This window comes from Opisthocomus hoazin, chromosome 5 (genome assembly GCF_030867145.1).
Source record: "Opisthocomus hoazin isolate bOpiHoa1 chromosome 5, bOpiHoa1.hap1, whole genome shotgun sequence".
In the NCBI taxonomy this organism is placed as follows: domain Eukaryota; kingdom Metazoa; phylum Chordata; class Aves; order Opisthocomiformes; family Opisthocomidae; genus Opisthocomus; species Opisthocomus hoazin.
In genome coordinates, this window is record NC_134418.1 from 56,194,504 (window position 1) to 56,210,909 (window position 16,406).

A 16,406-nucleotide genomic window follows, 5' to 3' on the forward strand; every position below is an offset into this window, starting at 1 on the left:
CCCTCACAGATGTATTAAAAAGTTGACTTACGTATCCAGTTACTTACTTACCTAATACCAATACCCCCCTTGAAGGTAAGCATACGTCTCACGAAAACCAGGGTGATCAAAAGATAACCGCTTTGAAAAGACTGGAAACTTTGCAGGTATGAGCTTCATAAAATGGCTAACGCTACCTTAAATCTTAATGACAAACATGCAAGATGAGCAAATGCAGAAGTCACATTGTACGTAAGAATGAGGGAGTGGTAGTGACATATTCTGAGGGCACACTAACAGCTAGCTCAGAAATTTGATTAAGTATGCAAACAGTAATACTTACTTCACAATTACAGGAATAAAAAAAATTCTCACAACTATTACACAGATTTAAAAAGTGCTTCAAATACACAGCTTGCTAAAAAGACATTTATGGAGATTTAGAGGGATCTTTCCTTCCCCCAGAATGCAATACATTACTTCAATGAAACACGACAGTAACATTCAATCTTATAAAATGAAGACAACGTAAGTTGGAGCCTCGCCTCTCACACAAAAAAAGCAGCAGCTTCAGAAGTAAGTTTTCTTAGCTACTAATAATGGTAAGTACAGGCTCCTGGAAAATATGAGGTTTCTTGTCCCCAGCATTAAAAAAACCCTCATTATTCAATAGTGAAAAATAAAGTTGAAATTTTGTGGTCACGGTATTGCATCTCAAGCCTGGATGTACAACAAGCCATGCACACACGAAAAAGCTTCAGAAACTGCACAGAATTCAAGTAATTTTGTAGAAAATAAGTTTTATTTGGCTCCTTTCATACACTTTTTCAAAAAGGAATGCACACTCACACAGTTTGCCTTTCCCAGTGCATGTCTGGATTTGCTTACGTAGAGACATTAATGTCAAGGCAAAAGGTGCCTTTGACGTCATTTCAGACACATCGTATTTTGACTGTAAACCATCCAAAGTTACTGAATTTCTAATTATAACTTGGAAAGAAATGTTTCAGGTGTTTCTTCTCTGACTCACACATCTAATTGTCCCACAGAGGGAAGAGGAGACAGACCTGCAACAATGAACTCTCAAGGCAATGGCTAATACTCATTTCAGGTAGAGCTAAATGTAGGTTCTCTATTTCTTACTGAGTTGGGACATCAAAGACAAACCCAGCTTGGTAAGTTGCTTTTTAGAAAAGCTCTAAAACCGAAATGATAAAACATTGCTTCAGAACTACAAATCAGCCACTGGTAGTGAGAGTTTGTTTGCAGAGAAAGCACTCTTTCCCTAGTTGTTTCTCATGGCCAGGTCTCTTTCCTGTTGATGGTGGCTACGGAATTTGTTTCTTGCTGCTTCTTAAAACACTTCATGAAGAGGAGTAAATTCAGCTTGGGCTTTCACACATCACAAGAGGTACTAACCCATCAAGTAGCCCCTACAAAAAAAAAAAATCAAAGTTAGAAAAAAAGTTAGCAAACACAGGCAGCATTCCTCAAAAATCAAGAGAGATATGGTCTTAAAGCAAAAACTCCAGACTAGCAAAAACTCTGCTAATCAAGGCTATTTAAAACAATAAACCCTGTCCAAGGTACAGACTGGCCAGCTTAACTACATGCTCCTTCCTCAGTTGATTTTCTTCAATGAACATTGAAAATGGATTAGTCTGTTCTCAATCCAACTTTGGTAATTGTTTGCAATTTTTGATGCCCAGGTTACACCCGATAAAAGGTTCTTTATTTGTACCCTTTACATCAACTACCAGTGTTAAGATATGCAGTATAACCCAACATTTTCTGGCACTCAACACAACTCTGGTCTCTTTTTCTCTCCCATTTCTCTGAAGCCCTATTTCTTTAACAAATTTGAGAAAGAGAGCTATCAAGACGTGTACTCAATGAAACAAGAAAAAAATATAGCATCGATGAAGCAAGAAAATATAAAGCAGGTCCCTATCCAGCTACCTGCTGCCAGGGAACCCATCACTTCTGTGTTACAAAACAAAATTTTTAACTACACTGCAGAGGTTAAAAAATATATTTAAGAAAGGAGGAATGACTGTCATTGTTAAGTCAACACCTCACGGAGCTACTCCAGAAATTAACCACCAGTACCTCCAAACATCAGGTTTCAGCTACTCTAAATGAAATACACGGACCGAGAAATAAAGAGGGGGGAAAAATAGAAAATCCTGCATGTAGATTTCACATAGCCTGAAAACTCCAGGTCTTTCCTACTTTTTGATCTGTGAATACAGATGTATTAAAATGTCACAAATATTGTATGCTTCAGTGCTACACTCAACTTTCCAGCAACAACAAAAAAATCTGAGACAATCTTTACTTTAGGACTACACTGGGTGTTTCTGAACACTGGTTATTGCTGCCATCAGTTCTTCTTGTTATGATCTCTTATGTACGCTGTCACTATAAAAAACTGATTTACCCCTCTTCAAGTTCTTCGACACTTGCTTTTTCCTCAAAGCCTTACTTTGTAATTACTTTTACCTGGCCAGTACATACTCAGTCTACCTTAAAATTCACTGCAAATCAGACTCGCTATTCAGATCTTCTGACGCACCAGGAACTGTCGTCTTTTTAACTACAGCACAATCCTACAGGAGCTGGCCCCAAAAGCATCTCACCTCATTCAAGGTAGCCTGTTCCAAAAAAGCAAGTTATGGCCAAGCTGCAGATCTTTAGCATACCTCATTGTATCTTCTGTTACTCTTAAATTTTATTTTCTGTTACTCTTAAATTTAACATAGGCACACATGAGCCACAGAAGAGAACAAAAGCTGAGAGAGTATTAAATCACTTACGGTAATTTCATCCTCATGAAAACTCTGGCCATGAAGAAGCTCAAAAGCACACTGACAAATCCAATAAAGAGCAAAAGAAACCTGTTCAGTTTGGGGATATTTGGTGCATTGGATCGATCCAGAATTATGAATCCTAGCCCGCCCATTGTGAAGAGGAAGCTGGATGCAAGTCCTTCCATAATATATTGCCCATTTACTCTAAAGAAAAAAAAAAGGGGGTGGGAAGGGAAGAAAAGAGTCAGAAGAAAGATTAGTTTTAAAGAAACTATTTACATTTTAAACCCCATCTACTCAACCTGCTTTAGCTGTACGAACACACAGGATGACTAATTTTGATGGCTGACTTTCTAACAAAAAATAGGTATGGAAATGACGTTATGCAGTTACCTCAAGGCGTTAATATGCAATTTATCTCCAGGACTGACAGGTAACTAGTCATGCATACTTGTGGTTTTATACATAATACTGTATGCTAATGGCTACCATGTGAGCTCATCAATTTTCAGAAGTACCCAGTCCAAAGTAGCACCTGGTTTCACCCTGACTTGAGGCACAGAACCATGACCCCTGGGCCGCTGAGCTTTCCAGGTCTTATTTCCACCCCGATGTTTAGGCAGCAGCGCCTGAATCCTCACCTCAGAGCACCACATCAGTGCACAAAGCGCGTCTACTGGTTCCAGCACACAGGAGAAGTGGTTCTTGCCTGCTGTATGTTTTGCTACCAGCTCACTGAGCCTGCACGGACCCGGCCTGAACGCACCCCTCCCGGGGGCTCTCTGTCAGTCCGTACTGCTGGGTTTCCTCCTTACAAAGCTCGGACTGAGAGAGGGGAAGCCAAGACGTACAAAGAATATTGCACCTGGATCACAAGTCTCCTGCTTCCCACAGTCACTGAACCTTTTTCCTACCCTTGTAATCAGCCATACTAGCAACTTCGTAGAAGTGGCACGGATGAAGCTTATATGGATGCTAATACAGAAATGAAGACTACTGTTATCGTCTCATATTCTGAAAACAATTTCATCTTCTTTCATGTTGTTTTCACTGAATTGTACTGAAGCGCTACCAACTCCCTGCAGTAGCCCAGTTAATCCACATTGCAGCAATTCAAGCCAGTCTGAGACATATACTACACCTAGTACAGGCAAAATCCGTACATGAGGCATGTCACAGACCTCACAGATCCAAAGAACTTCTTTGGTATTTAACAAAAAAACATTATTTGTTTCCACGCCAAAACAAACAAAAACAAACCCAACAAAAAGTCACGAATGCAGATGTAAGACTCTTCAGATCAATTTGTGACTAAGCAATCTCTAGCTTATTTTCAATAACAGAAGCAAAAGACTCCAAGAAGCCACTGCTGTTACACACTTGTAACTAATTTCCCCACCCTCAGACATAAGTATCCCAATTACATTACAGCTTAAAAGGCCAGAACTGGAAGTTTCACAAACGTTATGTATGCTGCGATGAAATATGACCAAATGAGTCCGCACCCACTATAAAACTCAACTCTAACAGCAAGGGTTTGGAGGAGAGATAAGTACTGCCAGCTCCAAACTTGTTTCTTACCAGACTTTTCATTTTCAAAAGCTCTGGAAGGACTGAGTTTTTCTATTTCCATTGATTTCAATGTTTCTTTGGGTTATTTTTTTTTTTTAAATACTTGTACACCGAGGGCAGCCATGGAACAGAGCCAGCCTCGCAGAGGGAGCCCACAGCTGCAGAGGGGACGCACAGCCCTGACAGACAGACAGGTCCGTTCGCAGCCCCGCTCCCACCTGTAGGCCAAGAAGGCCACCGGCCTCTGATGCCCGTGCTCGTCTGTCATCGACCCCACGCTGGGCGGCTCCACAATGACGTCGTAGATGATCCCTGCGGGGAGCAAAGCAACCGTCACCCTCGGCCCGCAGCAGCGAACGCCGACAACAGCCTGAACGAGGGCCGTGCGCGACGGCCGGTCCGCAGCCGGGCAGCGGCTCTGCTCCCCGGGGCTCCCCGCTCCCACCGGCCAGGCCTCACCTCCGGTGATGAGGAAGTAGGACACCACCACCAGCGCGTAAACCGTCATGGCCGAGGGCATGTGCACCCAGCTCGGCCGCTTCAGCTTGATGTTGGGGCACTCGAGCACAGCGAAGGGCAGGCGGTACAGCGTCTCCATGGCGGCGGCGCGGCCCAGCGGACAGCCGCCCGCTCCCCACCCCGCCGCGGCCGCCCTCCGCCGCCGGACACGAAGGCGGAAACGGAACTGGCTGCCGCGTCCTGACAGGGGTATATCAACAAATTGTTAAAAAGCCAGCCTAAACGAAACCACCCAAACGTAACGCCCAGGCGGAAACGACAGGAGTAAATCAGAGACTTTTTTGTGTACAAAAACACCTGGAAAAACAGACCGCCCGCCGCTGGGGGTCAACGCGTCTTACTGACCTGCCAGGACCCAGCAGCCCTGACGTGTCGGTGCCGGGTGCCAGCGAGGAGCTTGGGGCGTGGCCGGGGGCGGCGCAAGGGGCGCGGGCCCCGCCCCCGCGCCGGGCAGCCGCCCCCGCCGCGCCGCGGGGCCGGCGGCCGCGGACACGCGTGTGCGCGCACGGACAGACGAGCGCTCGCCACCAGTCCCACCCGTGGAACGCTCCCGGGGAGGGGGGGGGCTCGGCCCGGGGAGCAGCGCCCAGGGGAGAGGAGCTCCCCGCCCCGAGCAGAAGCTTGCCTGGGTCCTTTGGCTTCGCCAACAGGGTCAGGGGAGCGCCTTCCTCGAGCGGTTCCTGCCGTCTCCGCACCTTTCTTTGGGCCGAGGTCAAGTCCCCTGGCAGCACCGAGAGTGCTTTCCTTCAGAAACGGCACCCGGACAGGCAGGGACTCAATCACAGCGCCAGCTGAAGTAACAGGCACATACAAACCCCAAACAAGCCCAACGCCAACGCACGGAAAGACCGACGCCTTCCAGCAGACCGAAGCCTTCCAGCAGACATAGCGTGACACCGCGAGAGGCAGCAGAGCCCGTCCCAACACCAGCCCGTGGCTCCAGGCTCCATGAGCCTGTTTCCCCGCGCACGCCTCAAGCGAAGGCACCGTGCCCCGCCGAGCCACCCAGCCCGCTGCCCGCCAGCAGCCCCGGGGGTGTTGCACCCCGAACGACTGCCCCACACCGACGCTGCAGCTGCCTGCTCCGATAAATACTTGCAAAACTGTTAAAAAACAATTACCTTATTACCATTTCACTGACACTTTCCCTAACAACCGCTTTTATTTCTGCCTACCACTATCACCTCGTGGTGACGTTACTCCGAACTCGTACCTCAGTCGCCTTTCGGTGCAATCACATCATTGTAATTAGCCGGTTTCAGTCGTAGCCCTCCTGTTTGGAAAAACCTCCCTCTCGTGCGCTTTCCCTGTCAACAGATGTTTACGACATCTCTCCCAATCACTCCAAAAGCATTCTCCCTTCACCCTGCCTCCTTTCCAAAAGCCCCAAGGAAAACTCTCATCTCACAGCTTTTAAAACGAGCACTTTCAGGGCAGGTTAGACACGCCTGCCCTACTTTCCACTTCTGATTTAAAGCCATTTTTCCAGCCTGCCAAAATACTGAAGTTTGTACTAGCACAGTAAGGCAACAACTAATAAAATTTTAACCCTGTAAACTAACTATAGTAACAGCACCTAAAAACGTCAAGGTACTAACTTTAGTCTTAGAACCTCCTTTAATTAGCTAGAGCCTTCAGAACAAGATTTACTGTAGCCCGAGCTCAGAAGAAACACTTCACTCTTGAAGCCACACAAGTTAGCTGCCATGTTTATCCATTTTGAGAATACTGAAAGAATCATGTTAATGACCTGGGACACTGCTAAGAAATTCTCAGCTGGGTACAGCTCCTTTCACCCTGTGTGGAGTTGTCCGTTACCCTGGATCACAGCCATCTCCTGCCATGAAACCCAGGAGGCACCACCACCGCTGTGAGTTTGTGGGCAGCTCACCCAAGGTACCAGCTCACTGCCGCTGAAAGGGCAGGTCATTTCATCAACCCGGTTTTCTGTGATCTGTTTCTTGGCTGGCTGTACAGCCTGACAAGCTCCAGAGCTGGGCACAGGCAGCGTACAGTCAGGAGGAGGAACATGCACACATCTGAGCCGCAGCCTGAGCAGATGCCACACCTGACCTCAGAAACCTCTTCAAACATGTCCTCGCTGCTCCCAGTCTGCACGCTCAGTTATTACTTCTCCTCTTTCCTCACTCCAGTGGTGGAGCATGCTACTTTTTGAAAAACTACTTATTGGTAAAAATAGACACCCACTTCTTGTCAGATACGAAGAGTAGTTCCAAAATTCAGGGCTGGGTGTGAGGAATACCACGGCACCCACAGGTAATGCAAGAATTATCCCAAGCGTGTTAAAGCACTCCTGGGTAGCATCAGAGGCCCATTTACAGTTCTTGTTAGACAACAGAACAAAGCAAAGCAGCAAAACGAACCCATTTCCACCTTTTACAACTGCTTTTTACATTACCATTACATCCTCAGTGATGAAGCAAAAGTGTTTTGGTTCGGTTTTCAATACCAGAGATATTGCTACTCAAAACTCTAATTCTGGAAGCCATTGAAGGTCGGTCCTACCTGCTTGTATTCTATCTCTAACTGCTGACCCGGGAAGCCTAACAAACAAACAGAATACAGCAGCCACAGCTTTCTTCCAGGAGATCCAGATGCAGCAAGCAGTACGTAACTGTCTGGTGGATACAGCACTCACTTCAAGGAGTGAGACTATTCCCCTCACCCTCACACTCGAGTAACAGTAACTATAGCACATGCTATTAAAAAAAAAAACTACCTTAGGCCTATAATAGCTCTCCTCTTCATCTGACAATGTCTCTTCCAGTCTTTAGTCTTCTTTTGTTTGCTTATCTGTTTCAGATTCCGTACTTTGTTCCAAGCCAAGTCCTCTGATGACTTCATACACAGCTGTTGCCATAAAAAACACCCTGCACCGCTCAACGTTACTCCAATACCTCTGCAGGATCATGAGACAGAGCTGGGTGTCCTGTTTAACCAGACCTCCTTCCACCTGCTTGATTCCCCTGTCTGCAGGCAGCACAGAACACACCATCCTGACATAGGGGGTCTGTTGCAGCAGAACCCAATTCGACATTACACAAGCAGTGAGAAGCAGCTCCTACCAGCTCTGACTAGCACAGGGAATGACAGGACACGAGAAGAGTGGAGCTTTCATTTATTGGGCTGAAACAACAAATAGATTCACTTTGACTTCTGGCTCTGTGCTTGTGCCTTCAACACTTTCACCACTATCTTCTGCTCCTCGATAAGAAAAGCTCGTTTGATTCTGGAAAGCAAAAACAACAATTTTAGGACACGTATCCACTTCAGTGAAAACAAAAATAAAACAAAACTACAACTAGTTTTGCTGTGTCCAACATTCATCGCACATGTGATGCCAGTTCCACAATTATATAAAAAGAGAAACCATCAGTGTTCTTCCAGCATCAAAGACAGCAACAGTGGCACTGTATGAACGCAGAGGTTTGGGGAAGAAGGCCTAGGGTGCCTGCAAATTTAGAGCGAGCGGCTTGTAGGCAAGAAAGGTGATACCTGATGGCCAAACACTGGAAAAATTACGGCCATCACTAACTTCAAAGGCAAAATGCAAAACTCCTCACTGGCAAACTAATTTAGCTGTTCTTAAAGCCAGAACTAGTGTGGCCAGCTGTGGTCAGTTCTCTTCCTTAGAACTACAGTAATAGAGTCCAGTTACCAACACAGGAATGGTTCCCCTCTCAGGATTAAAGCTTCTTTGCACAGAAACAGAGAAAACCCTGGCAGGTCACGTCATGCCTAAATATGATTATATCTGGAAGACATGTAGGGCCACCACGCAGATGGACCTTTGAGATTGTACTCACACATCAATAGCCTACTTGATGATTTCAGGTTAAAAGCACAAATTCACCACACACTCTGCTACCTTGAAACATTAAAACACATTTGGTATCTATGGCTACTGTCACAGCCCACAACACTTACTGAATATGCCTAAACAGAGACAGGAAAAAACCTGCTAATTACAGGCAAGGAGGTGGCTGTGTTTTTTAGTTTAGGCAGAATAAGGCATATGACTGTATTAAAAACGACCTCCCAAGCTCATAAAGTGTTTGGGAAAGCACTCAGAAAAAAACCTGGCTTTTAAAACATAAAGCTCACGCTATGGATCTGCATCTGTAACAACCCATCCTCAATGGCACCTAATGCAATTTAACTTAGAACTCACACAAGCCAAAAAAAAAAAAATGCTGGCAAGATTTGCACTACAGATAAAAAACCTGGCATTAGACTGCTGCCTCCAGAGATCTGCTCTGCTCTGACTATGATTCATAGAGATGATTTCTTCTTTGTAATACACCTTTACACCTCAAACTTGCCAAGGAAGTATAGGATGTACAGCTGTTATCCAATAAAACTGAATTCAGCGAGTCCCAGCAAAGGTCATCTTAAAGCTTAACCACATGAAGATGCTTCATATGCAACCAATTAGTATCTTTGAATTCCAAAATATCACAAAGCCAAAAAGCTCAACTGATCTTACACTAGTATCTTTGCATAAGACAAAACAATAGGACAACAGAAGAGAAACTTCTTTACTATGAGGGTTGAATATAAAATAAAAATCTGGAATGAGCAGACTGTTTAGCACCAAAGCAGTAAGAAATTGTGAAGAACATAACCTCTCTACAAAGGAGCTCAACATGCAGCAACTAGATCAAATCCAAGGGAAAAAACCACATACTTCGCTGTTTATGTGCCACATGCTTACTCCCTCCATTTTACTACAGTGATGTCAGACGAGTCTTCAAAGTTTTTGTCCACCTTATGAAAACACAGTGAGATGTAAAAATCTCACACGAAGTAACCTCGAGAATAAAGTTAACCTTCTGTAAGCTCACCTGTCACGTACACACTTAGCACACATGGAACCACCATAGGCTCTGCTGACATGCTTCTTCGTTTTTGACAGCCTCATAAGAACTTTAGGACGCACAGCACGAACCTACAAAAGCAAAAATGAGAAGTGTAGCGTAAGACACTAATTTTGGTTAACAGCTGTATCAAGAAAATTCACTCTGATAATTTAAAAAAGCAGCAACACCTGAAGTCGACTATTCAAGATGCAAAAAAGTGACTGAAGTCGCAGCTTGCTGTTATGTGCCATTGTCAGCATTCCAAAGCTGATCTTTTCATTCTACCACAGAGGTTCACCGAGTGGTTAAAAAACTTTATAAAACAGATTGTTTTCCCAAGCACAGGAACTGTTCAAAGATTGATATTACTCCAGCATTCCCATCACTGTTAAGAGCAATGACATTACACCAAGAAAACATTTTTGGAAAAAAACAGGTTAAGAACACTCATTCCTTTTTTCTGAAACTGGAACTCAAACTTGGCTCACAGGTTTTTTTGAAAGCCTACCCAACAGGTCTAATTTAGACTTTTAAACGTGCTACAGAATCACCTCAGTCGAGCTCTAAAAACTTCAGCCAGTTACATCTTATAAAACAAGAGGCTTCACATGTAACAGCAATGAGAAACAAAAAAGCATTAATAAAGCACTTACTCTGTAAGCTCTGAAAGCTTATTTTGCCAGTTAAGATTTACAACATTCAGAGCACAATATTTAAAATAAGAAAGTTGTTCCAACAAGAATTCATCAATAAACAGGCATATTACTTAAAAAGGTGCTTCGTACTGAAAAAAAACATTGCTGCAAAAAAAAAAAAGTTATGCCAGTAAGGCTAATACTTACACCACGAAGTCTTCCCGGGCATATACCACATGCCGACTTTGGTGCCTTCCCTACTTTCTTGGTGTAAAGGTAAACAATCCTGTTCCCGGGTGTTCGGGACCTAAACATGGCAGAAAAATACTCCGTTAATGTAACAATGAAATCGTAAACTTGGCTTTCTTAGAAAAAAGTTTTCTTAGAAACTACGTCTTACTTACAGTCTGGTCTTGTTGGAAGCTGTGTTGTAGGACAACCTACGGCGGTAGGTCAGGCGCTGAACCATTTTTCACACCTAAATTAGCCAGACAAAGCAGCACTAGTTTAAAGGCTCACACAGAAGTTCGCATATCACAGCATCATCCGCGCGGAATGACTGGGCCAGATCCCAGCCAGCAGCTGCTGATTCTGTGTTACTATTGAGAAAGCCAAAGCATTTCCTCATCAACAACAGCCAACACAACATTAAAAAACAACAAAACATCTGATCATGGGCAGAATGTGATCTGCCACTAAGACTCATCTAAACTAACCTGAACACAGCTCAACATCCTGGTCTTGCCTGTACAATGTCACGCTCCCCTGGAAAACTGTTTACAGCTTTACCAGCTGTGTATCTTCTAATCAACGTAAGCTTTGCTGGCAAGGCCGAAAACTGAGCTGAAGCAAATGATCTCACCTGCCTGCAAACTGCATTTCAGAATCATTAAGGCTGGAAAAGACCTCTAAGCTCATCAAGTCCAACTGTCAACCCAACGCCACCATGCCTGCTAAACCATGTCCTGAAGTGCCATATCTACACGGTTTTTGAACCCCTCCAGAAATGGTGACTCCACCACTTCCCTGGGCAGCCTGTTCCAACGCTTCACAACTCTTTCAGTAAAGAAATCTTTCCTGAGATCCAATCTAAACCTCCCCTGGCGCAACTTGAGGCCAGACGCTAGGCCACGCGCTAGGCCCAGACCAGACCCGGGGCCTCCCCCAGGCTCAGCACCAGGCGGCGAGGGCAGCGCACCCCGCTCCGGCGGCGGGGAGCAACACCCCACGCAGGCGCCGGCCGCCGCCAGAGCCCCTCGGGGCGACTCCCGCCACCGGGAGGAGCCAGGGCTCAGCGCCGCAGCCCCGGGCACCGCCTCGCTGCAGCCCGGGAGACGCGGGCCCCTCCCGGGAGCCCCGCTGCGGAGGCCTGGGGAGGCCCGGCCTCTCCGCCCCGCAGGTCTGCCCCCCTGGCCGCCCCCACCGCCCGCTGGGCCGCGGATGAGGGCGGATGGAAGCCTACGGCGCTCAGCCGCCCGCCGCCATACCTGGCGCCACCGGACACGGAAAAGGAAGCGGAAACGTGCGAGTCAACCTTGAAATAGTGGCACCGTGGAACCCGGAAGGAATAGCCGGGCCTGCGCGCTGCAGCCCGTCGCACGGCCGCCGGGCGCCGCCATGTTGTACGGCAGCGAAGGCGCAGGTGTGGCACCATGTTGTACGGCAGAGGCGGGGCGGGGCGCCGCTCAGCGGCCGGAGCCGGGGGGCACGGGGCGGAGCGCCGCAAAACCCTCCCTGCTGCACGCGCTGCGCTTTTCCGAGGGATCCTATGCACGTGCTCCCCCCCCCCCCCTTTTTTTCTTCCTTTTTTTGTGTGTTTTACTGAAAAACTGTTTTTGTAAAACAATCAGCATCGCTTTTGTAGGAGGGAAAGGAGGCCCTGCAGGTCCCAGACGAGCTGAGAAGGGCATCGACAAGCAGAGCTGGCATCTCCGCACCGGCATCGTTGGCCGGCTGGCGACAGGGAGACCCCGCCACCCACTTGTGGCCTCTCTGATGGGTCCTGCTCCCACCCTGCCACGTGGCGCTGACACGTCAACGACCAAGAGATGCGAAAGCACGCGATTCTGTCCGTTCTGCTCCCCACCCTGCCTCCACCGGTGGTGGTGGTCCTGCTCCGCCACACGCAGTCCATACACGGCATGTGTGAGCATGTTGTGGCCGCTGCCGCGGCTGATGGTGCCTCATACGGGCAAAGTCCAGGCTGCCCAGGGGAGTGGTGGAGTCACCACCCATGGAGGTGTCCAAAAAACCTGTAGATATGGCACTTGGGGACATGGTTTAGCAGGCATGGTGGTATTGGGTTGACAGTTGGACTTGATGATCTTAGAGGTCTTTTCCAGCCTTAATGATTCTATGGTTCTAAGTCTTCATATGGCATCGGTGGGAAATCGCCATCTGCAAGGAGCATGGGATCAGGCCCACTGGCCGTAAGCCCTGAGATGCTCTTCTGCCCCCCTGGCCTGAGCAATGTTCTACAGCAATAACCAGGGACCCACGCATTAAATATGTAGGAGACGCCGCTGCCGTCGTTAGCGGCTGCAGCTTTGCTTTTGGAGAGTAGCAGGTGCTCAGAGAGCTTTGATGTGTGCTGCTGGCCTTATTTACGGGTTTGTAACTCAGAGTTCATTGTACTGCATCCTCCCTGTTTTCGATCCATAATTATTATTTTGGTTAATTATTGACTCTTTTTTAAGTGCAAATTATGGACACCAGAATTTTTCTAATTCAGGGAAGAAGAGAAAATATGTATGAACTAGATTTTAGGGTGTATTTAAAATAGGAGCGTATTTCAGACAAGTAAATTTCAGAGCAATTAGAGTATTTAATATGAACTTTCTAGGCCCAGAACCCTGAGGGGAATAAGAAAACCAATTAAATCAGACTAAATAATCATGCCTAAATGTAAAAGTGTAACAGAATCCAATTGTTAAAGAACAACACTATTAAATTATGATGGAATGGTTTAGTTCAGATGTTGTCTGTGCAACAGGTTACTATTTTATTATTGAACAACAGTATTGATATTTTGTTGAACTTACCTGATCTGGGCTCTAAATTCAACAGGTGTAAATTTTAGGAGCTGCCAATTAAATTCCAGCAGTTCGCTTCTGCTGATGTGCTGGCCTAGTTTTTCAAACATTTTCAGTTTATTTTGTAAGAGGAGCAAGGCTGTCAGGCAAACGGCTCACCAGAGCAACTAGAAATGTTAGCTTTATGACAACTGGTTTAATGCTATCTAGTGTGGGGATAAGATTTGAAGCAGGAGCTCACTAAGCGTGTTTTGTGCAGATTAGTGCTAGTCAAGTGATCCTCTCATGTTCTCTGCTACTCCTACCTCTTCACAGGACTGAATTGTTTCTTTTGGGAGCGGTTATTTTCCACGTCCAACATGTCTCATTAACTCTTTCTGCATTTTCTTGTTCCCTGAATACAACAAAGGTCAAGGTTTAGCAGATACACAACCCATCAACTTGGAAAAGTAACAGTGGCATCCTATAAACCCCATTTTTGTTCTGCCTGGGATGTCAGTGGACGCATAGAGCCTCAGGGTGTGGGGAAGGCTGGCTTCCAGGGTGCATTTGCTTATTGGCAGTGTAAAACTGGAAACCTCTTTTCCACCAGAGATGATTAGGAAGGTAATCACCTCTGATGGCAGTTTAATGATGTGGTACATTTTGCACTGGCCAGCAAGTCGTCGCTTCATTCTGTTTTCTGCACTGGAAGAGTGCTCTGCTGACAGTTTAAGACCAGTTCTTGATATGTTGACCATCCTTGCTTTCTTTTCCACATAGTGCTCCCCTTACCTCTCTTTTTTCTGAAAGTCCCCATCTATGTGCAGAACTGTTCTCTTGGTGGCATGTGAAGTTCCACCAGAGCGAGAGCGAGAGTGCCCAAATGAGTAAGGCTCGACAAGCCCGGCTGGACTCCCAGAAAGCATCCCCCTTTACTTTTCTACCATCCTGTCCCACTTCCAGGGATCTCCCAGGCCCCACGAGAACTCCGCTGCTCCACCAGCCTCTCTTCATGGATCCTTCTAGGGCTGTTCTGCACCATAAGCTTCAATTAAAAAATGAGAGATTGTTTCATTTGTATTCTCTTGGTGTCATACCGACCCAGACTGGCAAATTCTAAGAGGCAGGGGAAGGAAAGTGAGCCTGTGTGCAAGCACATAGTGGGTACTGCAGGGAGGAAAAAAAGTAATAGCTGAGGGATGTACTGCTCCTGTTAAGCTGCAGGCACAATACCATTTCTATGAACAGCAGAGGGATGTGTGTATTAGAAATGTCTCATTGAAATCAGAATCCAGCCTCAGGTGCTGCTTGGGTACAACGAGCAGGATTAGGCCTGTAAATGAGGGAAGGGAGTGAGAAACCTTGGAAAAGTACTAGCAACTACCAGAAAGGGCAGAAAAAGGAGGTCCTATGGTCCATTGTCATTCCAGAGCTATTTTTTTTCCTAAAAATCCCTTTCCCTTTCCTTGTTAACTATGTGGCATGTGTCACAATATGATTACGTTTATTTATATCAACATAACCTTCCACAACATGAACCTGTGCAAATTACGTTACAAAAAACAGTAGTTCATTTCCATTTCAGTGGAGCTTGTTAAACAAGCAAAATAATTTTGTAGCAAAGGGAAAAACAATTTAGAGGAATGCACTCCTAGCATAGGAAGTACATAACATCGTATTTGGGTTGAAACTTTTTCTGTCAGAAATGTCATAACCCCGTAAGAAAGAGAATTAAAATCCCGTTATTTTAATTTACATCTAGCCACGAGATAAGTAAAGTTATCATTGAAATTCTAATTAAATAGGATGATTGACTAAGGTAGGACATCAAAGAAGAGAAGTGAATATGATAAGTCAAAGTCTTATTAATTAGTCCGCGTGGAAGAAATTCCAGGGACGTCAAGCTGAGGCTGCTGCAAGGAGAAAAAAAGCAGACAAGAAAATGTGTGTTTCTTTGAAGTTAGGAACTGAGATAGTGATGGAGGTAATTGTGTCTGACTGGATCCAGTAATGAAGAGCCGTAAATCAGACCTAGGAATCGGAGGAAAGATTCTAGTAACGAATGTGGCTGCCCCCCTGCTGCGAAGAAACAGAATGCAGAGCTGACTAATTGACCCAGTCTATCTCCCAGTAGCTCTCTGTTATTATTTATTAATTTTTAATTTCTGAATTATTTACGTTCTGGGAAATTATTTTTGACAGCCTGTTAGGCGTGCCAAAGTTAATGGAGGATGAAAGGACCGGTACTAGAATTAGCAGGGATGTAGTCACAGGCTACTGAATTTAATGATTTTGGAAGGGAAAATTGATTTCACACAGCGTGTCACTTTATACTACTTTAGGGATACACCAGCTATTTGATTAATTGAGGAATAACCAACTCAAAGTATATTTGAAGTGTAAATGAATCACAGTGCTCAGCAGTTTATTTTTCCCCTTTTCTGATGAGAACACAGTTTGCTTAAAGTTGCTGATTAAAACCAATACAGGTAGGCCCCATACTCACACCTGCTTACTTTCTTCTGCCTTAGGGAAAAAAAAAAAAAATAACCATCTGGAGGAGATGTGCAATCCTCCATCTCACTTGGGATGGAGTTCGTCCTTTCTACACAATGCCTAAATAAATAGGCTCCCCCTCCCCCTACAGAAAGAGTTTAAGACGGAGCAGAGTACCGAGCCCATGGGCAGAGATGTGAATTCTGCATGGTGGCAGCTCATGGCTGCTTTTCGTCCAGTCTCCGAGATGTCCCTACCCTACAACATCTCCTGTGTCGGTCCTCCCAGGGCAGTGGTGTTACATCAGTTCACCCATCTACAGTGTGGAGCACTGGGAAAATAAAGGGGGTCCGCACAGGTCTTCCAGGCTGTGAAAAATGTATTTCATCCTCGGTGTCAAATGCAAGCTAAATCCTGCCTGCTGCTCACGTCTCAGCCTTCTGGCCATCCAGGCATCAGGGGCACGGAGGCAATCTTTTCCCAGCAATGTGTACAATACTG

General features: G+C 45.8%; 2 protein-coding genes across 4 annotated transcripts in view; both read right to left on the reverse strand.

Moving 5' to 3' along the window:
• Positions 1-762: 762 nt before the first annotated feature.
• Positions 763-5,051, reverse strand: OSTC (oligosaccharyltransferase complex non-catalytic subunit). The gene is made up of 4 exons (XM_075421363.1): positions 4,821-5,051; positions 4,580-4,673; positions 2,796-2,993; positions 763-1,412 (listed from the first exon to the last, which is right to left on the reverse strand). Exons 1-4 carry the CDS (start codon positions 4,957-4,959, stop codon positions 1,394-1,396), a joined length of 450 nt encoding a protein of 149 aa, XP_075277478.1. The 5' UTR covers positions 4,960-5,051; the 3' UTR covers positions 763-1,393.
• Positions 5,052-8,002: 2,951 nt separating this feature from the next.
• RPL34 (ribosomal protein L34) overlaps positions 8,003-16,406 on the reverse strand; it is a 290,366-nt gene continuing 281,962 nt past the window's right edge. For 2 of the 3 annotated variants that reach the window (XM_075421367.1, XM_075421368.1), the window contains exons 2-5: positions 10,800-10,873; positions 10,603-10,702; positions 9,746-9,849; positions 8,003-8,130 (exon numbers count right to left, since the gene is read on the reverse strand). In XM_075421367.1, coding sequence (XP_075277482.1) covers positions 8,046-8,130; positions 9,746-9,849; positions 10,603-10,702; positions 10,800-10,864 — 354 coding nt within the window. In that variant the 5' untranslated portion in view covers positions 10,865-10,873 and the 3' untranslated portion in view covers positions 8,003-8,045. Of the gene's footprint in view, positions 8,131-9,745; positions 9,850-10,602; positions 10,703-10,799; positions 10,874-11,882; positions 11,939-16,406 lie in introns of those variants that run through there. The other variant, XM_075421366.1, reaches the window with a different exon arrangement.